The following is a 27,610-nucleotide window of genomic DNA, read 5'->3' on the forward strand; positions in this document are numbered from 1 at the left end:
TTGTTTAATTAGTTATTTAATATCAGGGTTTGTGATCTATAAATGCCCTAATATTATTGTTTTTTTTTTTTTTATTATAAACACAAACAAGAGTGAGCCATTATTTAAAACGCTCTCAGTTATTATCCATGCTTTCAAATTATTAGTATTAAAATAATGTAGGTATACAGTTCCAGTTTTATAACTGCACTTTCAATTTCCGAGGAAAAATTGAATATACTTATTACTTATATATTATATTTCATAAAAATATTAATGTATACAACCCATAGTATAAAATATATGTGTTGCAAATATGAAAGGGCTTATACATACGAACTTCAAAACTTAACGAAAACTTTTCAGTAGCCACTAGCCACATATCTATAATATAATAAGAGGAAATATCAACGGAAATGCTACGAAAAATTATTCATGTCTTAAAGTTTTGACGATTTATCTTCTCTACAAGCAATGACTGCTGGATATTTAACCGATGTGGTTGAATGTACAAACTACAATTTTGGAACGTATTTTTGTGACATACATACCTATTATATTACAATTAAATACTTTTAGCAATGGGGTTTTAAAACTAAAAGTCTTATACTAAGCATTTTTGTCCCATTAAATGTTAGCATTAGAATATACACTCGCCTTATCTCTTTAGAGGAATGTACAAATCTTTAAACTATTATGATTATGTCCACATGAGAGGGTTTAATTAATAACAAAATATAAAGTAATATTAGAAATGATTACCTATTACTTGAAAAATGTTATTTTAAATGTTAGGTAGGTACTAAAGTACTTATAAGGGTACTTGTAATGTACACATTGCGTTTTAAAACAGGCATTTAAATATTTTTTGTGAATTGAAATTAATTATTATAATATACATGTCTGCTTTAAAACAATTTAGTCAAACAATTTTTTTTTAAACCAAATTACTTTGTTTCACCTTTAACAATGACAAACTATACGTTCTTTTTATAATAAATCCACAAACTGCGTACGCTACAAGTTTTAGTCTGCAAAAGCTACGTAATGTATAAAGTTTAAAACAATAACTGAGAGCCAAATATTTTGGTGTAAAAGGAAAGAAAACATAAAAACTATTCCTTGCACGATAAATCCAACGTTGAGATTTGAATATCTCTGGTGCTAAATAAAGTTTCAAGTATATAATTCTAATATTTACCTAATGGTGTACATTGTAATAAATAGTTTTTGTCGGTGTTTAATTAATTTTAAGTTATCAATAAGACAATTCTTTTTAAATTAAAAATAAATATTTGGTGAAATAATTAATTTTAATACCAGAAATACTATATATTCTCACATTTAAATTTAGTTTTCAAATATTTTGTATATATATTTTAAATCGATTTAAATTATGACATAAATTGATAAAAAAAATATTTAAAATATTTAATGAAATTCGTTTCGTTATAAATATAATATAGTCTTAAAATTTAACTATATATTCAATGAATTATAAGATTGTACATTAATATTGTATCAATTAATTTCTGAGTTATAATTATTATTATTTAGTACTGTTTGTGCGCAATATTGAAACCTCAACCTCGGTTAAAATAATTAATCATAAAACCAACAGAGTTTTTTTTTAATTTTTTTTTATAATATTTAAATTTAGGTCATATTTTATATTTTTATGTACGCATTATTATGTTTATGTAGCAATTAAATGTACAAACTTGAAGTGGTTTGTTTGCGTGTCATAATATGCATTTCAGGAAATCTGCATAGTATATAATTATCATCATATGCATAAATGAATGTTTAAATTCGGATTTGTTGCAAATAATTGCGTTTTTTTTTAAGCCACCATCGTATTAGTTTATATTGAAAATTATGGGAATTATGAAAGTACATGCCTATTGCTGATTATCGTCTTAAAATATTAAATATAAAATTATTAAAATCACTAATCACGCTTAATGTATCTACGTAGGTACAATATATAATTGTACCGGTATAAAATATCTATACTTACGTTAATTTATACTACAATAATAATAAATACATGAATTACCACGTACTTATGTTTACACACGTAAGTGAAATCTTAAACAGTACCAATCTTTATTACCATAAAGCTATGGCAGTATGTTTCAATGTTATTTAAAAACAATTTGACTCCTAACATTATAATACATTTAATGATACAAAATGTGCATTGGTCAAAATAATTTTTTTTATTTAAAAAAAAAAACTTAATTATGCGTAGAATGCATACGTCATGGCTTGAGTGAAACACATTTAAATTGAAAGCTTTAGTGTAATTAATGTACCTACTTTTCCTTCTCGTGTCTTCTTTATTTCAGTTAAATTCAATTGAAATACGTTTTTAAACTCATCAGTTATTGTTATCAACAGAGTTTTTCTATGACCCAATAATCAGCTCAACTATATAGGTAACGCCATAGTGGTATCCTTAGTTGATAATTTATTGTTTATTGTGACGTGGGCTCTACAGGAACGCATTTTGTTTTATGGAGTTAATATTCATACAATTTTGATACTTACCTAATAATAAGATAACACATAAAATTATACTGCTGATGTAATTTTCAGGGATCTTATTAAAGTACTGAATTTTAATTATTTTCACATACCTAATAATTGGTTCATAAATTATATTTGTTTATATTGCTTATATTTTATGCACGGTACCCAAGCGAAAAGTGAAAATGTATTAATAATTATTCAGGTTTAAAGTGTCTTTATTTATACATACCTGCCGTTGTGTGGAAATACGTTCCAGAGTGCATATATTTTACAATTAGCATGAAATAGAAACTTTTTAACGTAACATTATGTTAAAATAAATTAACTTTAATGTTTCTAGTAATAAAACTTAACACTGATTCAATAATTGAAATTTACCGTCACCCTCAAAATCACGGGCTAATTTTATTTTATTTTAAACATTTATTGTTTTACAACAGTTTATTTATGTTACTTTTCGATTGAATCGAGTACAGTTTTTAATATACAAATACAAATACTTGAAAAATAACATTTGAAAACATTATATAAATATTTATTCAGGTTAATGACCGTAATAATAATTGGTAAAGTCTTTAAAATATAGGTATTAATATTAAATTTAATGTTAGGCGTGATAGAGGTTTCTACGAATAAAAGTATTAAATAACTCGAGTCGTTTGAACAAAACATACTTATATTGTTAATTCGCTTTAATAAATAGGTATAATTTACATAATATTTATGGAGCTTTAATTATGTACGTATAAGGGTAACTGTTTATATGCTTTTATAATCTACACAAATACAATATTTAACATTAACTGTACATAATAGTTTTATTATGAATAATAATAAAACATTTTTTTTTAGATGGAATCATAATTATAAATTTATAACATTAAATACAAACTCATATAAGTTAATTATTGTGTTGTGAATGGAAGCTGCACCAGTGCCAAATTTGTACACACATATCATTTATTATATAATGTACTTTTACTGTATAGGTTTTTTTTTTTAAAAAAGGTATTAATATTCCGTTGAAAAATGACGATTTATGACCACATCTTGCCTCTAAACCTTATCTTCGTTATCGCCTGGGCCTGCTGTCGATCTTACAAACTGTAACATATAATTCATATTAATTTATCTTATTTTCGATCAAAGCAATATTTAGAAAAATCATCAGTGATGGAAATTTGTGACAAAGGTAGATTTCCCATAGACCTTATACTTACCTTACTAACTTTAGTATAAGGTCTATGAGATTTCTAGTTAATTTTCAAATATTTTTTGTGATAATAATAAGTCGAGTATTAGATGAGATAAAAATAATCTACTTTTAGTGTTTGATGAAACTTAAAGAAATGGAAGACTACATAATATTAAGGACAATAAATTAAAAACAAATGATATTATACATAATATATTTGTATGGTTATTGAGACAATCGTATAATTAATTTATTGTACTTGACTAATTAAGTAATATTACAAATTAATTAAGAATTAATGGGATTTCGAAAATTGTACATATTATAGTGTAACAACTGCCCATAAACTAACGTAACTAATTGTTTTTTTTAAAATTAACCTTAAGTTTTAATTAAATTAAAACACACAACATAATAAGCAGAATATATTTAAATGATGTATCATAATTAAGCTAAATTTAATTTATCAAGCTTAACTATATTGTATATACAACACATTCTTAAAAAATATTTTCTATCTACGTAATGTAACTGTGAACTATATATTCAGTTATTAATGCAATACGATGACAATAATAATATTATGATGGATTAATAATAAAAAAAACCTTTTTGAACAATGGATACTTGTATAAATATAAGTTCACTAATATATACATATATTATATGCATATAAATCAATAAATCACTACGTATAATATTATAATATTAACTACTGCAATGCGCTTGCCGTTCTATATTATGCATATTATTATTATGATAAAAACTAACATAATAAACGTAGGCACTTATTGATGTCTTCGACCGTATAATATCGCACGAGGCACAAATATGTATTATATAATATAATATTATTTGTTTTTTATTATTATATGCGTTTTCACATGCAAAGGAAATATAAACTATTCAATAACGATCCATGCGAATAATAACAATAATATTATCTTACAATATACGTAAAGGTAGGAGATACACTCCTATAGGAGATTCAAATGTATAAAAGAATGCAGTTGGACAAACGTATATTAGGACTATAGTAAGAGACTTCCAGTCAACCTAACGCAATTTTTTTATTCATTTTATGGTCATATTGTACTCATGTGGATATATTGCAATTCCTTACCGTGTTAAGACTTGTCGGTGTAAAATGTGTCGAAAGTGCAATAATTAAAGTAACACACACTAAATAGTGAAATGTTCGTAAACTATAAATATTAAAATTGATTAATTCAATGTGGATATTATCTAGACAGTATCTACACAATAAATCACCAACACAACAGGACGTGTATATCTATCATAAGTTCAATCGTTTGTGTTCAAAATCGACGGATTTTAATAACGTACCATAATTTATTATTATACCATTGTTGAGTCTTATTGATTTTATTATATAAAAGTTATTGTTCTATCAAATAATTAAAAATCTAAGACTGACAAATATTTTAAAAGGGAATGCTTTACTTAGATGTCTTGGTATTTAAAAAAATTATTGCACAGCGTCGAACGAACAATTTGAATTTCAATGACCAAATTAAAAACAAAACACGCGTTTCTTGATTTCTTATAAGTCGTGTTTTTTCATTTAATACTTGTCCAAATCTCCACAGTTTTCAAAAATTACATTATATTAATTCTTTCTTTCCCAATGTAAATCACGATTTTAATAACTAAATAGTAAATATTGGTATTGGTTGTTTTTGTTTTTAAAATATGATTGTGTTCGATTTCGATTCATTTCTTGAATAACTACAACTGTCCAAAGTTCAACAAATCAGTATTATCTGATTATTAAACAGTTAATTAATTAAGCCATTTATTGCATCCAATATTTACTTAATCAGCGTCAAAATGTTTTTATTTTTGTATCTTAAACAGACATTTATTGAAAGAATAATATTATGTTGATGGACTTGTCTAAACATCAAATCTGAATCTATACTAGATATAAGGGAAATACCCGGATTGGTCAATTTAGCGATGCCATTTCGGCGACATAGTTTCAGCAATACATTGATTCGGGTTAATAATACAGTTAATGATAATGGCTTATATACCTAATTAATAATAATTAATTTACATATACGGAGTAATGTTTGATCGTCATTTTATCATACAAAATTAGGTAATACATTTTTTTAAGTATGTATATAACATAATAATAATTGTTGTATTAAAAAAACAATAAATTATGATTGGTAGTTTTAAATATTTAACAGTAAATACTGATATGGTCATAAGTTTGTAACCCTAGTTTTTATTTACTTTTTTTAAGGGAGTTCTTCAATTTATCTTGAAATTTTAGTGGACTCCAAGGTATATGGTATATGGATGGTACTTCTAAAGCACCTTTATTATTTGTTATAGTATATGTTTTACTCATAGGCGCGCAAATCCATTAAAATTTCAAGGGGGCTAACATTTTTAACATCAATGTGAGTGGGGGGCTCGATCCCACACAATTAAAAAACCGTATATTTTTTTGGTGTGGAGGGGAGGGTAATGATATATTTGGGGAGGATAAGCCCCCCTGCGGTTTTCGCCTATGGTTATACTAGCTGAAAGTTTAGACGGAGTCCACCCATAAATATATGCATTAATTCCAAATAAAAAATAAAAACCTTATAACCGATCTTAATCCAAGTTTCATTGCATGTGACATTAAATTTGATGCTTTACCATCTAATCAAACCAAACGCTACCATTTTTAGTTTATGATTCCATGTGAAAGTTAGTTTGAGAAAATTTGCATTTGTTTCCATTTATGTTTTAGACATTGCAACAGACGGACTATCAGATGAATTATCAGGAAAACTTCTATCACTTCTATAATACTTAAAATAATTAACTCATCTACATTTTTGTTTATACCTCACGAATATAATCATTTAAATACCTATATTTGAATTTTAAAATTGTATTTATTTAATCTTAATTATTATTATAGCCAAAATAGAGTATTGTGAAAAACGCATCGCCATTAAAAAAAAAAAAAAAAATGAAAATATTTAACTTTATTATAAGACAGGTGATGTGCATTCAATAAACTATAAGAAAAAAAATACGAACAATTGAGATCATAATATTCTAGTAAATATGTATATACTTGATTTTAATAAATCTAGATTCAGTGATTCGTAATTTAGAAAATAATCTTAGAAACAAACAATTATCATTAACCCGGTTAAGACGTATAATTTCACATTGTAGTGATATTTAAATATATTAATGCTGGGTTGCACAAGACATTTAATGAATCAATAGTGAGCTAATGGTCCCTTAAACAAGATTCAGTGGCCCACGATTGCTCCATTAAATTTTTAGTGATCCATTAAATTTAATAAATTGCTTATGCAACCCAGCTTAAATATATTACTTAAATAATACGGTGACTATATATTATATTATATTTTTTTTATGAAGAATTAATATCAATGCAAATAAATAATTTTACATTGTTTTTGTTTAATTATTAAATCGATAACATATTTTATTTTTCGTGGAGATGAGCGAATCCGAGACCAAACTAGAATATTAGATGGACGGCGTACTGTATAGGCAAGATAGGTACATTAGTGTTGAGAAAAATAAGTTATTCATATGAGTAGCCGGTAGGTTATTAAAAAATAGCCAGTAATACTTAGTTATGTGACTCATCATATTAAATATTTATTTTTTCCCCACCATTCCTACGTTATAATATTTATAATTTGTCAATTTACTTATTTTAAAATATAATACTAAAAACAAAATACAGTCAAGTGATGTCAAATCTAGCTTGAATTATAGGTCCAAAAGGTTTAACACAGTCACTTTGACTGCAAAGTACTTGCCACTAGTTGGATTGTTTCATAAAATATATTGATTATTTAAAGTTTCACAAACAAGTGACATAAAGTGTCAACAAATATGTATATTAATTTTAGGTTCTTTTGAATAAATATGACTGTCGTGCAAGAATAATAGGTTTTTAATAGGAAATTGGTTTTATCCAACTATTTTAATGTAAACCAATCATTTTATTTAAACAAAATTAAATAATCGTAGCTTATACAAATTTAAAATGTGAGAAGACAAACACATTTTAGCAATTTACCAGAATAAATTAATATTATTAAAAACTTACCTAGTGTTCTCGGAGTATAATTTATAGTTGAGGTGGAATTTTGTTCATGTTTAGAATGTAAAAAAAAATAAACTGTCCAAAATGAAGAAACATGTGTTATAATAAAAATATATTACAAAGTATAAACTTTAAATTATTATATTTTTACTTGCCATTTAATTCTAAATAAATTCATTCAAATATATGTTTTCTGAAAGGTGTTAGAGGTTTATCATCATAAACGCTGACACGAAGTAAATGCATTTAAGTAAAATAAAAAGAACAATAAACAAGAAACTAGTTTCAGAAGACGTTAAAAGTATGAACAATTGAAAGTAGTTAGAACATAAAGTTGGAATTATTAGTGAATATCAACTAAAGTTCGAACGGTATAAGTATACTAAAAAAACTTAATCTGAACTTTCTCAATAGCATAATAATAATAATTTAAACAAAAAACCAAATCAAAGGGCAATTTAAAACCATTGAACTAAATACAAAACTAACGGCATTCTCTTTAAGTGTTGAATGTCATCAAAACCATTCGGTATAGCATAAACAAGACCAAGGTGCATTTTTAATTGTTTTATTGTTTATATAGGTAACATAAAGTAAAATATACAATATTGGTAATAATTAATAAAGTTTATCTCAGGTTATTGAACTAATATCAATTAATGAAATAAAAAGGAAATCTCAAAGCTTGCATAAGTCAAACAGTTTCACGAAAACCTAACCTAACCTACCATGTATACAAATATACATCACGGACATCAAACCACTAACTTAATGAAATCAAATGTGTTAAAATCGTTTATCTAATGTACTATTGTAATTCAAACTAATACTTTAAAATTAAGTTAGAGGATGATATATGATATGGAATACTACGATACAATATTACACCAATATCTGAGAAAAACCGCAGTTTTAAAATTAAAATATCACGTCTTCTAAAATAATATTTTGTAAAAATATCAAGTTTCTAAAATTATTAATTTTAGAGTTAAACAAAAAAAATTAAATACATTTTGTCAAAGACTGGGTTCACGTAAAAATTCCTGTTTTAATAATTTTTTCTTGTTTCTTGGTTATTTTTATAAGCAATGTGTATTTTTTACTTTTTATCTCTCAAAGTACAAACAAGATTACATTTTCTACCAATAATTTCCCTCAAATTGAAAATCAAAGCTTTTTACTGTTCCAAAATATAATGATAGACACACACACGCAAAAAAAAAAACACATCTTAAAGCCAATACATTCATCGCTAATCAGAGACTCTCTAAAATGGAATTAATATGGTTCGATATAACTCAGTTATTACAATAATCGATGAAACCAAATTTATTAAATTTAAGAATAGTAAATGATTTTAAGTTAATAATTGATCATGTTTTAAATTTATATTGATAGCGACAGTTATTATCATTTATCCACAAACAAGATTATTCTATTAAAATGTAAACCTTAAAATATATTAGCAGAATTATTATCAATTATTAAAGTACTTCTTAAATACAATTACAGGTGAGAATGTACAATAGTTATATTATAATCTACATAGACATACTATGGGAGTCGAGATTATTGGATTTATTGTGGACGAGTAGTAAACAATGATTAATACTATATTTATTCAAAAAAGCAATTATTGAAACTGGTCATTTTCAAGAGCGAACGATAATAATATTGGCTTCGGCAACGTTATCGACTTTAAGGGTTGAAAGTTGTGTCCAAAGGTAGTTTGGATCCAGTGGACAAGGAAGTAATACTCTCAAAGTTCACTTAGATGGTTAAAATTTAATAGTGTTTCTATTCAATTTTGATGCTCCCACTTGTTTAACTTTATTATGAATATTACCAAGTGTTTCGGCAAACGTATTTATGGATGTAAGTGACACGGAAACGTAATGCAATACAAAATTAGAGAGCACGTTCAGAGACAAAATTAAAAATGACGATGTTTTGAAACTAAACAATATCCATCAATGCACACCATAATATACCTATATACTTACATAATATAATATATAAATTAACTTAAATATAAATATTTTCATATGTTTTTTACATTGTGTACTAATAATTAATAATAATTATTAAAGTCATGAAAAACATGGTTGGTTGGTTTTACAGTTCCCATGTCTAAATCTATTTTCTTTGGGAAAGTTTTAAACAAACAAAATCATTATAATTTGTTTTACTTACATAATGCATTTTTATTATATTAAGTTTTGTTTTTAATTTTCAAAGCATATTTGGTTTTCTAAAATCATACGAATAAGATTAAAAGAAAGTTTTTGTAGTAAGTTTAAATCCCTTATTATTAGTTTTAATTAATTCCAAAAATCTAGAAACATGAGTTATAAAAAAACAATAATGAATAATAATTATAAATAATGAAATAGTAAATTATCGTCTTCTGTAAGAACTTTATCACATCAATAAATAAACTATAAAACATCAAATAGATCGTTTAAAACGATTTTGATGATCGTTAGGGAGGATAAAAAGTAAAAAGGAACCCAATTAATTAAAACCATCGTAATTGTACATTTTTATAAATTAAAAATTGTAAATTTCACAAATTCACATTCGGTTCATTCAACATACATCATGATTTCAATAAATTATTTATAAAGGGTATTGGTTTTTCTGAAGTGAAACTTTTTTAGGCAGGTTAGCGTAAGTCGGATTCATGGGTTACCTATAATGTAGGTATAATTATTAGGTGTAAAACCACATACGTAATACAAGTATAAGGTTGGTACATCAGTTACGTTACTAGGAATTTGTCTTGGGGGTGGGGGATATAATTTTGTTTACACGCAAAATACTACATTTTTAAGTACAGGGGTACTTCCAGCCCATTCATTACGGCCTGAGGTACATATATAGTGACGCGTTACTAGACGTCAAGTCCTAAAATATTGGTAAGTCTAAGCAAAATGTTCGTACAGATATGAAGTTCTTCGTACGTCTGGCAACATTGACCATATACTACCGTAGTCTCGCACCATCGTTCACATGTATTGTACGCCACGCGTATAGTAATAATATTATAATATCACTAATAGGGAATTTTCTTGCATAATCGCTTAGTCGCATGACACATAATATTGTTTTAGTATTATATGTTTGTGACACGCACATTATATATTTTTGGTTGGTATGTATACTGTGTATGAATTATATTTAAATAATAATATTTTTAATAATACCCATAAATATACATTATAGGTTCATTGAAAGTATTATTTTCGATGGGTTAGTTCATGCACCATTATTTCTGTTATAACAGTCGGAATGGAATCGGAATATCGTGTTTTGGTGTTAACAAATTCCCTAAATTCCTGTCGTGCGCGATCTGGCACACGCTCTTTTTTAGTTTTTTATTCTATAAATGTCAATAAAATAGTATTTATTGGTTCAAAAAGCATGACAATTTAATACAAGCTTCCTTATAAGTTTTTATAAAAATAGTTGATAAATATTAAAGATCTATAGGGACGATTTTTTAAAAATGTATTTAATACTTTATTATAACTCCTATTATAATGCTTGAATTCCATTATGTATTATGAGAAACACATTTTCCGATTGAACTCTATATTCTCTGAAATGTCTTATTATAAATTAATAAATCATTATTATAGATAAATTTACTAATGAAAGCACTCAGGGCTGTGCTAAGAGAGGGGGAGGCAAATGGGGCAAGTGCGTCAGAGCAAACTATAAGGGCACCAAAGCACAGTAATTTTTGAGGTTTAAATATAGAATTTTTGAACCTCGTGGTATTGTGCAGTCCTAACTTCTATTGTTGAATATTGCATCTATATTAAACCACTAAGGATTGTTATTTATTTCTAATTACCTATGAATAACTACCCTATGCATATTTTGAGAATTTATTTTAAATCCATTGCAAAATGGAATATGCTTCTTCGCAGTTAATAATACCGAAATAGACGCACAACATTATAAGTGACTATTGCATTCAAGTGGTGTTTTATTTAAATTATTTGTTTATATATGGTATATTTTATTTTTGTTTACACACACCAGTAAAAAATTAAGTTATTATTTGAAAGCTTATGGTAGTTACGCCATGGTAATATTTTGAGTGTGCCTGTCACAACGTAAACGTAAACATGAAAAAATACTTAGGTGCATTATAGTTTGAACTTAATTTTAAAGTTCAGCTTTAGTTAATTAAAATTACTCTCAACAACATTGCTACTTGTTACCTATCATTTATGAATTAAGAACAGAATTATAAGTATTGTGGCTATAATATGTTATTTATTTTATTTTAGATTCCGTTTTTTATAATATTTTATATAATACTGATTTAATGCTGTATAATTGTCTCATGCTTATTATTATTATGTCTTTATTTGTAGAAACTACCTACACTATACCATATGCTAAATAAATTTAAAAAAATAAAGTGTAACGTGCTTTATATTTTTTTACACGACTTGTAAGTTTTTTCGATACATTTGTAGGTTTTCGATTTTATTTCTTTGAAATTCTTATTTTTAACCTTTACAGAGCTGTCAATTAATTTATCATAAAGTCCAACAAGTAGCATTCGACCTCTAGTGTATTTTTGTTTCGCTAAAGGAAAAAAAAAATCGTCGATTTCAATTTATTCCATGACACCTGCCATATTGTTGCTACCTATTGTTTGTTTCAAATAGATAACTGAAGGCACATCACAGTAAAAGTCTAAACCAGGTCAATATTATAACTATATGCGGAACGCCTGGTAATAAAAATTATATGGATAGAATGATTTATACTCTATAGTCTATATACTTTAATTAAATTAGCTATTCAGTAGTATATTATATTATACGTACACGTTTTAAATTCATGATTTTTTAAAATACTTAATGTTATTTCTATAACAGATATACTTCAAATTGTTAGAAAATACAATATTTTTAATTAAAGTTTATGTCATTCATACGTTTACGTATTTATCTTTTTATAACGCAATACTTTGTCACGAATTATATGTACATTATTAATAATCAGTAAAAATGAATCGTTGTGGTTTAAACCACAAAGTAAAAAATTAAACAAACATTGTTTTTTAGAACATTTTTAAAGAGAACGATGAATATATTAGTTTTACAGCAAGGATGTGTGTGTGTGTGAATTTTTTTTATTTCATCATTTATTTTTTTTATTTATCTCTAGGAACAAAAAAAAAGCTTCAATTTTCAAAATATTTAGACTGATTTTAAAGGTACCTATTGATTCCATGAATGTATTCACACCATTATACTATACGTTGGTATTAATTTATTAGTTAATAACAACTACATAATAATATGATATAGTATTTAAATAATTAATCAAGTATAATATGTATGTTTTTAGTAAAAATTAGATTAATATTACCGATAGGTAACAAAATCAATAACCAACAAAATATGAATAAATTATAAATATCCTTAAAAATATGAAGGCTGGGAGATATATCTGCTCAGAATCGTTTTTCATGTTATGCAATAATTTATAATTAAACTAAAGTTTAAAATATCTATTATAGTGACCTTATGAATGACGAGGTGACCCAAAATGTAATACGCAGTAGAGCGACTTTCTTGGTTTTTCCATGTTTGGTTCTAATATTTTGAATGTGAGAATTCGCATGATAAAAAAACATGTTAAAAGAGAGAAAAAAGTACTGAACACATTTTTATAATTGATTTTAAGCTTAGAGAAACGATTGTGTCAATCGTTTCTACAAAGACATATTTTATAGTATTTATTTATAGAGTGAATTTCTGTACCAAGGGGATGATAAAGTACAAAACTTAGTTTTGACCGATACATCCAAATAACTACTTTTTCCTCTTCACTGATACTTCTTTACAAACGTAATTACTAGTGAAATTGGAATTGTGAGATGGTTTCGGTAAAAGTTTCGTTAAAGACGATGTGTTTTCTGAAATGTATGATTTAAACTATTAATCAACCGAACGCTGACATTTATTCAATGATTGCATTTATATAGGTATAGAAGGAAAATAACTTTTGGGAAGAGACAATAATGTGTTATAACGATAAGAAAAAATACACGATCTGTCGATTTTACGCTATCTATAAATATTTAATGATAATTTTATATTTGAAATGCATTGTTCTTTACACTTTAACAAAATACATTCTAGTACTTTATTGGATTTCATTTCAATTATTTTTAATCAATATCTAAAAACGTGTTGTACCCACAGCCCATATGCTTACTAATAACAGCTATGGTTAAACTTACGCAATTTTTTTAATGGTACGTCCGTGTTCGGTATTAACCTCATATAATGTATCATAATGTAGTCTATTTGGTTAATCGCAAATCATTTGTGTTGGTTCGCCTTTAAAAGCTTCCGATAACATGTTTATCTACTGATCAACGTGTTGGTTATATGCTATTATTTATTTATTTATAAACACACGCTAGTTACAACAATATAATACTACACTAGACAATTAGGCAAAATAATCAATCACAGTAAAGGTATGACACTGGAGAAATCCAAAACAACTAATTAACCACTTTCGTAAAAATGGGAATTAAGTAATTTTATTCCTATATCTACCATATATTTGAAGATTAAACACAAATTATTCACCCTAACAAAAAAGTAAACCAAACTGTTGAGCTAATAATGCAAAAACAAAACCTGTCAATTTTCATATTATAATTTAATTGCATTCAATGAAACGTCTCTAAGTGCAGCTTGATAAAAACTTAAATTGCTGCTATTTTTTTCCCATTAACCACTATTAGTTAAAACATATATTTATATACTATGATTAAGTGTAAACATCTAGCGCAATTTGTAGTGTGATGTACTCACATATAAGCGCAAATGTTTAGAACAAACACAAATATTTACAAAGAAATTATGTTCATACGTACACATTATGTAAAAGTGGTACTGCCTAGCTTGAAAAAAACACAATGTGATCATTGTAACGGGAATATTAAATTATGCTATACAGTTCAGCAAGCAATGAGAACTTTAAAAACAATTAACAGTACATATTAGAATACCAAAACACAGTAATTGAAAATAATACAAAGACTAAAAAATTATAATACCAGAATTGTGGGTCAATATAATGTGCTTTAGGTTTAAGTTTTAATTTCTAGCACAGTGTGACTTGTGAGTATTATTTAATGAACTCAAATTTTATACTTGCAAGAAGTGATGAATCAACTTAACGGATTACACACCTAAATACATTTGCGAAGGAACACTATAACGACTATGTTTTATGAAAACTTAAAACAATTAATACTATACAACAAAAATATAGTTCTGAACTATCTGTTCGTATGAATAACCTAAGCTATTACCATTCTTATTGAAGTATAATAATACTTTTTGATACCAAAATAATGAGTGACTTGCCGAAAGTCACACAAAAATAAAAACCCCAAATATATAATTTGGGTATCTAAAAGTAGTACCAATTTGTGGAACACTATAGCTGTAGTATTATCGAGAAACCAAAATGCGAGTACAAATAGAAACTATGTTATAAATCCTGACAAATATAGTGTGAATAAATATGAACACGAAATATAACTAAATAAAAATAACTTTGCACAGATGAGAAATAAAAATCTGTAGGAACGAGAAAATAAATAGAAACATCAATAATATTATACACTTTATAAAATATATCATGCTAGACTTACACTACTGCTTCCTGAATTCTAGAAACAAATATTATCCAAAATACAAAAGTTGCGTAAAAATGACCACCCTAAAAGTATACATATTACAGGTAGTATAACTATATATGTATATTCGTTCAAAATGAAACATGTTTGAAAAATCTCGAAAATCATAAAAAAATTGAATCGCAATTAATGTATGAAAAAAATAGTAATAAGCAATATTAATGATGAAAAATAAAATGCCTCAATAAATAAATACGTTAGGTGGGTAGGTAATTATTGTAAAATACATCCGTAATATTCATATGACATAAATCGTTAAATTAGAAGTTCAATAAATTCACTGTTTATATCACACAATATGATATAACGGCTGGGAAAATACCATAATACACACAAGATAAAAATAATTACTATTAAAATTATCTCCATGTGTAGTTTCTGAAAAATAAAAAAATGCTACATTTTACATAAGTACGGTGACGTGATTGCGATAATCCGAATTATATGTGTACATTTTAAGCCCTCGTTGCCTCGTCAGTAATCTGAACACGGTCTTATCGACCAAAAATTCTCCATAACCATCAAACACACACAGCAGTCTTAAGTAATCTTCACGAGAGATTTTAGTGTATACTTGCCATCTACAAGAAAAGCCACTTTCACATAAAATAAAAACAGGTAGGTATATATAAAAAGTTACAACTACTACTTCGATCCAATAAATACTTGTTTTGTGTACGTCATTTTTATTCAATATCTGCGATGCGTAGTGTTGAACTACAAATATTTGTAATGTATCCAACAAAATACACGTATGGGATTTACGAATAAACATTATACAAAAAATAAATAATATTTAATGTATTGAAGAGTAGAATGACTCTATATAGTGTCGTTAGGAAAGTAATAACTTCACTATAGCAGTGATACAACTGGCGCAGTCAACTTATTATTCAACCAGAGACATAATTTGTTTGCTCTGTCAAAACATCATATTATATTTTATGAAGATCTGTTTTGATGTATTTTCATAGTAATTCGTTTTAATATTAGGTAGGTACTGGCGAAAATGCGATGAGGTACAAAACTATAAGATGAAATGATTTCACTGTTTTTTTTTTCGTTTTATTACAGATCAGTGAATTTTGATCGTACCTATATATATTTTTATCGAACCATTACCAACTTACTTTTATCAAATCAATCAAAAATGTTCTATTGAATAATATAATGAACGTACGGTGTTCGTTAAGAAACCACCAATCTGCAGGTGGTTATAAAATGTATTTCACATATTTTGAAAACTACCCCTTGTTTTAACAGTAATGATTTCGGGCAGAACATGTTAAAATTGTTTAGAATAAACGGATGTAAGTTTTTGATAATAGATCGAATTATCATACCGGGGGTCGATCACTACCAATGTTGTCTCGTTACCGACGAATACGAAGTGCCCCAAACGGTGTAATCCATAGTTTACTTGGACGGGGAAAACTTTTAAATAAAATAACCTAGATGTATGTGGGTACCGGGTATAGAAAAACCAAACCATAGATCGATTTAAGCTACGACTGTAAGCGGTTTGAAGCGTTACCGCTCGACTTCCGTTGTGTGCGGGCGTAGCGGGACCGGATACCGGAGATGAATCGGTGGAAAAACGCCAAAGCCCGTACGATCGATCGGTATAAAGAGTGTATTATTGTGATAACTATACAATAACGGTTAACGCCGGGACGGGAAAACCGACGGGAAATCTTACAGCTGCCGGCCGAAACGTGTACGTGGACGTGGACCGTAAGTAATCCGACCAGTTGCCGTCGGGGGGCGAGGGATGATGGGGGTTTCGGAATTACTGACAAAAGTCGCATATTCGACGACAGTAAGTCGCCACTTGCGGCCTACCCGCGGTAAGAGACCGTCGATGAAACGTCCAGCCGAGTAGAGACCTATTACGATGTGAGAAACCACCCCGAGAATTATTTCGTCGGACAGCGCGCAGGGGCAATTATTATCAAATTGTGCAGGTTGCGGTGGATGAGTGGCGCGTGCAACGTGCAAATAGTAAACAGTGGCTAACCTGACGTACCGAGACCGTTGTTGCTGTGTACGAGTTGGCCCTCGTCCGGAAAAACATGAATTGCCACCGTCTCTTGATCTGCGCTACGACCTGTGAAGAAAAACCAACATACGACATGACATATTATGTTATTTTCGAGCGGACTGACATGTCAGCGGCACATTGGGGAGGGTAATCGGATCTGACCCCCTCCCCCGCGCTGAACCGTGTTCGAATATTTATATCGATTAACTAATTGTACGCAGTGTTAATATTTGAATTATAAATAAATGTCAAACAATGACAACAATATTATATACCTACGTATCACACGGATAAAAAGTAAAAATTAGTACTAAGGACTCTCCCTGGGAAAATGCCGATTGCTTTATTACTACCTCAGGAAGTACCGTTGGCTTATATGTACGATATTATTTGGACGAACGAACCGTGATGATTGCAAAACGGAATAGTCGTATGGAAAAGCATACGGATTAACGAGAACTGCGAGTGTTTCCCGCGGTTTTTATGAAAATTCCTACCACCATACCTAAAATTAATACTCATAAACTCACGAACATATTAAAATAAATTCTATATGATTATGATTTATGGCGTCAAAGTATAATGTATAAAAATAGTGTGCATATTATGCAATCAAAATATTCAAAAGCGCCAATAGCTGCGTAACCGCGTTCATGGTAAACGCGTTTACCTGTTTATGGCGTGTATTTTGGATACATATCCATTATATCTCACTCGGATCGAAACGACCGCATGTTTTGTAATAAATCATTCTTATTTTCTTACTCGAAATATTTCTTGTACAATTAGATTTAGTCCAAAACAAAACACATGGTTCAATAATAATGTGACACGTTAAAACTTTCTTTTAACATAATATATATAACCATGTGTTTTAAAAGAAAAAACTTTTAAAAAATAAAATAAAATGTTTTTATATTAGCAATGTCTTTGGCAACAATCTTTTCTTCTAGCCTAACCATTTTCAACGTTGGACTTTTTATAATATAATTGTAAATTATACATACCTCTCCATTTAGAAAGCAAAATAACGTTGCTACACAGAGCCCCTGTAAAATAAAAAATACTTTGTAAACTTAAAATGTTTTAAAATGTTTAATACAATTATTATCATAATTAAAAAATGTTTAAAAAAAAATTAGATATTAACTACAAATTAAAAAAAAAAAAAAAAAAATACTACAGGTCAATTATAATTAGTGTCGATCGTATTGTGTACCTATACTACCCATATTCATACTACTAGTTATCACAGTATTATCTATACGATATAATCATAATCCTATGATCAATGATCGTCATTGAAAACAATATTATATATTATCATTTATCACAATGTTATAAAAAATTTTATTTTTACTCTCGTTAAGTTAAAACATTATTTAAAATTTGCTATACATAATATACATATTTTATAATTATTAATTATCATATTATAACTATTCAAAAATAATTGTAATTGGATTATTTAAATATACATTTATTTGAATATGCAATTATTTTGGTGTCTAATGTCTGAATTTATCTTAAGACTGAATACATTTCTTAATATTTCAATAAATATAATAAATGACAGATGTATTATAATAATCAAAGTATTTTATAACAACCCATTGCAATAATTATTATAGTAATTATTTAGCTTTATTGTATCTGAAATATGTTAAAAAAGGTATGTACTATTTTATATACGTTAATATTTTTATTACCATTACTACTATTATGTATATAGGTTGTTATATTTGTTTAGGTATTTCTTTGCAGCATGATTTATCAAATTACCTCAAAGATTCATATCGATGAACTATTGTCGAACTTTGATAGAACATATGTCAATGGAACCTACAAGAGAACTACAAAATCATATGGTTTGGAATCATGGTGGTGTCTTCGCCAATATTTTCTCCTTATTGATGGTACATAATGGTACAGAGAAAAACACAGGTAAAACAAACAATATAATTCAAGGTTTCAATAATACATTTTAAAGTTTGATAAGAATTCCAAATATTTGGAACTTCATTGAAACATTTCAGAGACCAAATTCACTAGCAATTATTAAATTGTTAAATATCCAAACTGGTATGGTTTTTACAAGAAAAAAAATAATAACCATGAAAAAGGCTTGAAAATATGTGTTCAGGCAAATGATAACATAATATATATTTCTACGTTAATTTAGTGTAATGCATTGATAAAATTCCACTAAAAACTTTATACCTAATTGAATTGTTTAAAATTATTAATAAAAAGAGAATATAATAATATAATATTTTAACATGGTATTTTATATCAAATTTATCTTAATTTTAATTTATTAAACATATAATCGTTTCGAAATAGTTAGGTTGATTAAAAATTGAATTATTAATAAATGTATATTACAAAAAATATTATATGGTAATTGGTATTAAAATATTATATGTTGTTATTAAAACATATTGATTGGTGTTTGAAAACAATTAATTTTCCCTTATTGCAGAGGGGATTGAAACAAACAACAGCAGCTGCCACCGTGTAATTGTAATTTATTTCATTTCGGCAGTAATTATAAAGAATATACATACTCAATAATATTATTTTAATATAATTATATAATTATAAGTACAGTAAGCGGTAGTGTTTACTTGTTGATGGTCTCCAAACAACTGAGGTCTGAGTATCAGTATTCAATAAACATCAGTTAGCAACTGTATCCTCATATATTACGTAATTTTATTATAAAACAATTATTATTATTATTTCTGCAAAATAAATATTATAAAATAGAATTCAAATAAGATTATCAATACAAATTTACGGTTTAAAAAACATTAGATTATAATATAATGGTGCATAATATATATATTAAATTTTAATAACTATTGGTGTCACTATACTTTAGATATTATAATATTATGTAATAGTACATTTTTATAAAAGTTTTTTTTACAGTTATATATATTCTGTGTTTAAATTTTACAACTGTATGGTACAATAAACCCTAATTCAGTACATTTTTATTTTGTACTCGTACTACAAAAAAAAACTCAAAAATCCTTTAGGTACTATTATGAATATAAAACATCCGAGTTTCTTAAATAAATCTTTAACTGCTACATCGTATTTTAGTTTATTATTTTTATTTGTATTTATTATTCTAGCTTCAGCCCCACTGGATATGTTATATAACTATTACACGTAGTATGTTACTATTATCATATATCAAAAACCTTCACTTAAAATTATTTCTCGGGTAATTATTATTGTTTTTGTATTAGTATTAATAATAAATTTTGTATGTTTGTGCTGAGGCTCAGAAAATTTCTTCATGGAGAGGTCAGTAGATATCACGATTAAAGGCATCTATATAACTATGTTCAGTTTGATCATATTGTTATGTCTAATGAATATATTTTGTTACTAATATAAAACCGATAATGACTATTGTTGCATTCACGATTAATCAATATGACCGTTTTAAATTGTCTAGGAGGTAGGTACTCTAAAGTATTGAGTGATTAATCTTCTTTTTCTTTCTTTCTGACTGGGGTCGGTTAAAACTTAATAGTGTATGGATATTATTAACTGTAGGTTTACGATATTTTCGTTATAGAGGCACCAATAAAAATCGTTTGAAAGGAATTCCGTGTTTAAATGTTGGTTATTTAAAAACTATAAATGCTTACCAGCTTAATATTTTTTACCACGAGGCTAATAATGTAATGGTTCAACGTTATTTCTGTAACAAGGTCGTTTCTAATTAATTGTTTGTACATCAAATATATTTTATTTAAGACATTATTTTTATTTTTGAATATAATAAAAAAAAAAAAGTGATACCTATAGCCAGTACTTTGTATTTTGAATAAAATAATTTATTGAACTTGGTACACATTTTAGTAAAATAAAATTGTTTAAATAGTTTGGATGAAAAAGTAACAAATAAAATAAATAACTATTGTAAAATTCCTCCAAAATCGTTTAGTAATATGTATATAAATACTAAATATTAGGTATATACTATATACATTATATGTATAAGATTATTTATTTTCATTTAGAAAATTATATTGGAATTTTTATGGTATTATACTTAAATGAGAAAAGTTTGTAATAAAATATCGAATTTTATAAGTTTGATACAAACTATAAGTACATTTTTATGGTTTTATTACAATTTTTCATTTTTAAATATTTAAAAGTTAGATTTATATTTTAATCAAATCGTTTATTTTAGTGTAAAATAATATAGTTAACCTAATTAAATACAAGGATCGAAAAAAGTAAATAATTACAATTAGTTATAGAAAATATATAATAATATTATACTATCATATTGTTCAATATCTATAGTCTATACTAATATGGTTCTCGGACTTAGAGTTTATAAAATTGTTTAGAAAGATTTTAAACGTTATAAATGGATATGGTTCTGTAACATTTTTGACACAATAAACGCTAAAAATGGCTATTGTTATGAAAAACCTTTTACATGAAAATGTTTATACCTTGTGATATTATTTCACCATTAATATTTTTAATGACCACTAAATAGGTTTTTGGAGAGATTTGAAATTACTTTTTGCAAGACGTTAACGGCAATAATGTAATATAAAACTTATATATATTTTTTTTTTTTATAAATTTTGGTATTTTCAATTCAGATTTGCATCTTGTCGGGTTTATGACATTTTTTTACACTTCAAATTAATGTTCTTAGTAAAAAAAAATAATTTTTAAGTATGTTTTTTGCTCTCATAAACTCATATTTACATATAATTTTTGTAGAACGCTTCACTAAGTCAGTAATGTAATTTAAAGGACTACCTTATATGAGCATTATGCAGGTTATCTTAATTGTTCTACCTACCTGCATAATATTTTACTATATATGTAATGCCATATTTCTAAAGTAGCTATAGTCACGATACCATTATAATAATAAAAAGCACATTTTTTTCTTATACCCAACTTATATCATTATATTATAAGAAAATTATATTAAAAAAAATAAAATGATTACAATAACTGTGGTCATGTTAGTACAGTACATCATAATAATGTTTTAATATCACAATGTTGGGTAAACTTTGAATTGGTATGCAAAGGACTTAAATCAATTTTATAAAATGTCTATGATATTAGGAAAACGAGAAGAGCAACTTGGAGCTTAAGATCAAATATCTTCTGTTGGGATTTTTATTTACAAAAAGCATTAACATAATATTTTCAACTAACAGACAATTTGTGTAAATTGTATAAATTATATAAATTGTATCGTTACGATAAGTCCATAGATACCACGTTTATTACTATACTAGGTACCTTGCAGATAACCCTGGTCCATTCACAGTAATTACAATTTAAATAAAATATTAATAACTATTGTTTAATTGGTTTAGAATTAAAATATATTTATAGTACCTAATAGAATCTTTTCATAATGAAGTTATGTTTGAAAGTTTAATTTTGTTGATCAGCAGACTTTAAATCAATAAATTAATAAATACATTTATTTTGTAAAATTTTTTTACAAAATTAGGGAAATATTATATGTAAGTAACCGCTCTACTGAATGGTATGATTCGAGTGTAAATCGTTACTAGGTAGGTCACAGTAATTGATGCGTTAAATTTGAATTCAATAAATGTAATTTTATACGAAAAACGATTCTAACCTACGTGGAGACGGTTTTTCATCATAATATTATCGTATTATAGGTAAATATTACATATTATATAAACACACAATATCACTATTAATTAGTAATATTTTTACTACCTATTAGTATACTAATATACTACAATACAATAAAAACTATGAATAGGTGATAGCATAAAATTAATCTAAATGATTTGAAAATATCACTATAAAACAAAATAAATAATAGGTAATAATATGTACTTAAGAGTTTCAATTCATTACGAAAAGTATTTTTGAATTACAACACAATGATCAAAATTGTTATTCTTATTTCTTCGTTTAAATATCTAATTTCGACCAGATATTAACTTCAAATGTCTATCTAGATAAAAAAAACAAAGTTTCTGTATAATATGTATTTTAGATTTTTTGGCTCCAGTATGAACTAATTATGAGGAACGTTTTATTACATTTTCCAACATTATTTATAAAAATTGAACACTTGATCGTGCCTATGAAGTATTATTAATATCTTTAGTATTTCATATTTAGTACACACGTATTGACGAGTGTAAAGATTTAAACTTATATATTATTATATTATAATTATAGCAGAAATTCTATACAGCGAAACCTTTAAATTCAAGATATTCTCGGTCACTTAAATTTTGTCTGCTATTCAGAGGGCTCAGTCAGTAGAAGTTTGTAGTTTGTCAAAACAACATCCGCTATTTGGAGATATCCGCTATTTAGAGATGTCGTTTAGGGGAGATTTCACTGTATATACAGTCATATAATATGACAAATGAAAGGTATAAATTATCTATTTTTTGAGTCTAGTTAAATATCTATTATCTTGTCTAGATAACTAGAGAAATAGGTACCTACGATGTCAATGAACTATATCTGTCAATCTGTTATCGTAACTAGATATTTTTTTTATCATCTCTGTACAACAATGCGTATGCCACTTGACTTGAAAAAATCATGTAAAAAAAATGGATCTGTATTTAACTCTATATTATAGCTTTAAGTTTTCTTTTTTTAGTTTTAAAGTTTTCACCACGATAAGCCAAAATTCACTGTCGACACACTCACTTGGAATGATGACGTGGTAGCGGACACGACCTCGTAAAACGGTTCCCAGGGATGTTGTTTGGGCGGCCGGAACGGTGTGAGCAGGTAGTGGAGCCCTAGCAAAGGCAACAGCAAAAGCGTGGCCCTGAACGCCTGCAACAGCGTTCGTGATGGCGTGCTGTTGGACAGATGAGATGGGCCGGCCTGGAGCTTCACCCACAGAACTCGGACGATGTTGCAAAGGAACACCAGGTTAAGAGCCATCGACATGCAAACGGGCACCACCAGCACCTCCGTGAACGGTGACTCGTTGATCCAGCACCTGCAAGTTATGATGGTAATGATAAGGGCTAGAGACTTTATTAACATGGTCTAAAAAACCTTAAAATATGCATTGAATTATTCCTGAAAAAAAATATCGCTTAATCAATGGAAAATTCCTTAACTAATACTCATAATATAATTATATATTCAGTGTTCTTATTTTACAACTTCATACAATTAACACTAATATTCTAATAATTTTGAATTATGAAATTGCTCTAAAAAAAAAAAAACTTTTACTTACCTACGAATAAAAACCATACGGATTCCTTAACTATAAACGTTGTTGTACATTTTCAGAACAACAAAAACCCTACGCAAAACTCGAAACGCTAAGTATAAAAAAAGGCTCTAAAAGTTGTGATATAATTTTATAGCTAATTCTTTGAAATATATTGTATATAATATCATTTATGTTAAAATAGTCTGCTAAATAATTGAACTTAGCTTGGTGACTTGATTAGTAATACACTGCCTATTTCAATAATAGAAAACTATATTATTGTGTAATCATGATGCTTTAGTATTTTTAAATTTTTGACTTAGTCGTCAAGATTATTTAGCAGACTATTTTAATATAAACGATATATATAAATATTATGTATATTTCAAAGACTTAGCTATAAAATTGTATCACAACTTTTAGAGCCGTTTTTTTTTTTACTTAGCGGTGTGGCCGATTGTTTTTGTTGGGATATCACACATTGTTTGTTGTTAGGTACGTTATTATTTCAGGAACATATGGGTTTCACAATAATTTTTTTTTAAATTATTTAATAAATTAGGTTTATATGTTTATAAATGATTGCCTTTAGTTGCAGATTATAATTGTATTAGTAGAAATTAGATTTTTTTGTATATTGGTTGCCATTGGTGTCGGATAGTGCATTGTAACGCGGGCCGCGGGGAATAATATCTAATAAAATGTTGAAATACGCCACAATAATTTCTAGTTAAGTTGGCTACAACTCTGTTGATATTGTTCAACATTATTTGAAAAATACAGCATGCACATATACGTGAAATTTCTTATTAGATGATTGTATTTTCATATTTTATTAACTAAAAATTTGCTATGCTTTTTCAAGTAATTTTTTTCGTGAATTGTGTTGCTTCCTATAATTATACCCGTCTAATTTTCGCGTGTTGAATTGCCTATGCGTGCATTTTAAGTCTCTATTTTCTTTTTATACTTAGCGCGACCCTGACAGGTCATTGGATAAGATCTTAATATATTTCCTAACAAACGTTTTATATTCTAAATACATATTAAGACATACAATTAGGCAAGTAGGTAATACGAACAATAATTGAATCAAAAAGTGGTGGTGCATTTATAAAAAGTAAGAAAGATAGATAATAACGACCAAAAATATTGAATTATACATAGGTAATACTATATATAATTATTTTAATCAAATAATATTGTGCTAGATAAACTTGTTGATCGCATGAATAAAAACTTAATATCATAGTGTTCTTTAAAACTAATCAACATTTTTTCGGATAAACTTTAAAATAAAAAAACTAATAAAAAGTTTCAAAAATTTGAAAAATATGCAATTATAATTTATGCAACTACAATAAAATATGAACTTATAAATAAAAAAGAGAAAATTAATGTACGCAAAATATTTTAAATTCTTATTTTACAAAAAATTCTTGGTATTACGAATTTTAAGCATATTTTTAGGAGTATGCACGTTTTTGAATACAGAACAACCTCATTAATCCGGACTAATTGGAGCTCTAGGTTGTCCGAATTAATGAAAGTCCGGATAAAACAAAATAGCCAAAAATCGTAAATTATAAATGTATAAAAATTTTATTGCATATTTTATTAAACCATATATTATTAAACCTAAAAAAATAGTAGATACATACATAATTGTATTACATACAAATAATCATTACATGTACTTTCAAAATTCTTAATTAGCCTCCTCTCAAAAATACCACAATCGTACCGAGATTGATGACCTACATTCAAAATTTTCGGGTAATAGATTTCTGCGGTCACCATTATTGTGTTTCTATACGTGTCATTTTTTTTTAAATTTAATATTTTCAATGAACTGTTAATATAATTACTTTTTTTTTTTAACTATAAATTAATATATTAAAACAAATTTAGTTTTTTAAATTAATTATCATATATAATATTGATATATTTTAAGTGTAATAATAATTTATTATTATTTAACTGGAAAAAAACAATAACCGTTTTACAGACGCTAATGAATAGTTCCGTATTGAAATGATTATTTTTTTGATTTCATGAAGCAATGAAATATGTATTAGTTTTAAATTATAAGACCCTAAGGGGTGCTACTTAAGCTTATTTTTATTTCTGCAAATACTATTATATAGGCAAAGGAGGGCTCAACAATTTGCAAAAAGTGCCTTTGAAGAGATAGGGAATCAAGACTCAATAATTATAGTGCTATTGGAACCAATTATTTATTTTCGTAATAAATTGTTTTAAATTGTAAACAAATCTATATTATGCAGATAACCTTACAGACAATATTCGACCTATTTATAAAAAAAAAAACATCAGAGAGCTCTGTTTTTACAAAGCTCCTTTCTGAATAACTTTTTGAATGTAATGATTAAAAAAATAATAAAGCCTTCTTGTTTTTATAACATACCAGTTAGGTATATTGATGAAAATTTAAAAATAAATAAATAAAAAACATCATTAAGTACATCATTTATAAATTAAGACATTGCGTATATTATTATATTAGTTTATAATTTATAATTATTAATGCAATTACCTCACAATTGTATCTATGTTGCATGCACCTATATAGTCTTTCTTCAGCCCTTCGTAATTATTAATAAATAAATAAATATTAAAATGAAAAATATCCGCATATTAGAATGGGACAAAATATCGAAAATAAAGTAAGAAACTTAGCGAAATTAAAAGAACAACTGACAAGTGGTCCGCAA

The 27,610-nt window shown here is 26.7% G+C and overlaps 1 protein-coding gene across 5 annotated transcripts in view; it reads right to left on the bottom strand.

Moving 5' to 3' along the window:
- Positions 1-3,172: 3,172 nt before the first annotated feature.
- The window catches only part of LOC132943174 (calcitonin gene-related peptide type 1 receptor), a 153,916-nt gene continuing 129,478 nt past the window's right edge, over positions 3,173-27,610 (bottom strand). For 4 of the 5 annotated variants that reach the window (XM_061012031.1, XM_061012032.1, XM_061012030.1 and 1 more), the window contains exons 8-11: positions 24,350-24,650; positions 18,634-18,675; positions 17,603-17,692; positions 3,173-3,618 (exon numbers count right to left, since the gene is read on the bottom strand). In XM_061012031.1, the coding sequence (XP_060868014.1) occupies positions 3,571-3,618; positions 17,603-17,692; positions 18,634-18,675; positions 24,350-24,650 (481 nt within the window). In that variant the 3' untranslated portion in view covers positions 3,173-3,570. The remainder of the gene's footprint in view (positions 3,619-17,602; positions 17,693-18,633; positions 18,676-24,349; positions 24,651-27,610) is intronic. The other variant, XM_061012034.1, reaches the window with a different exon arrangement.

The sequence above is a fragment of the Metopolophium dirhodum genome, chromosome 4, assembly GCF_019925205.1.
Source record: "Metopolophium dirhodum isolate CAU chromosome 4, ASM1992520v1, whole genome shotgun sequence".
Taxonomy (NCBI): Eukaryota; Metazoa; Arthropoda; class Insecta; order Hemiptera; family Aphididae; genus Metopolophium; species Metopolophium dirhodum.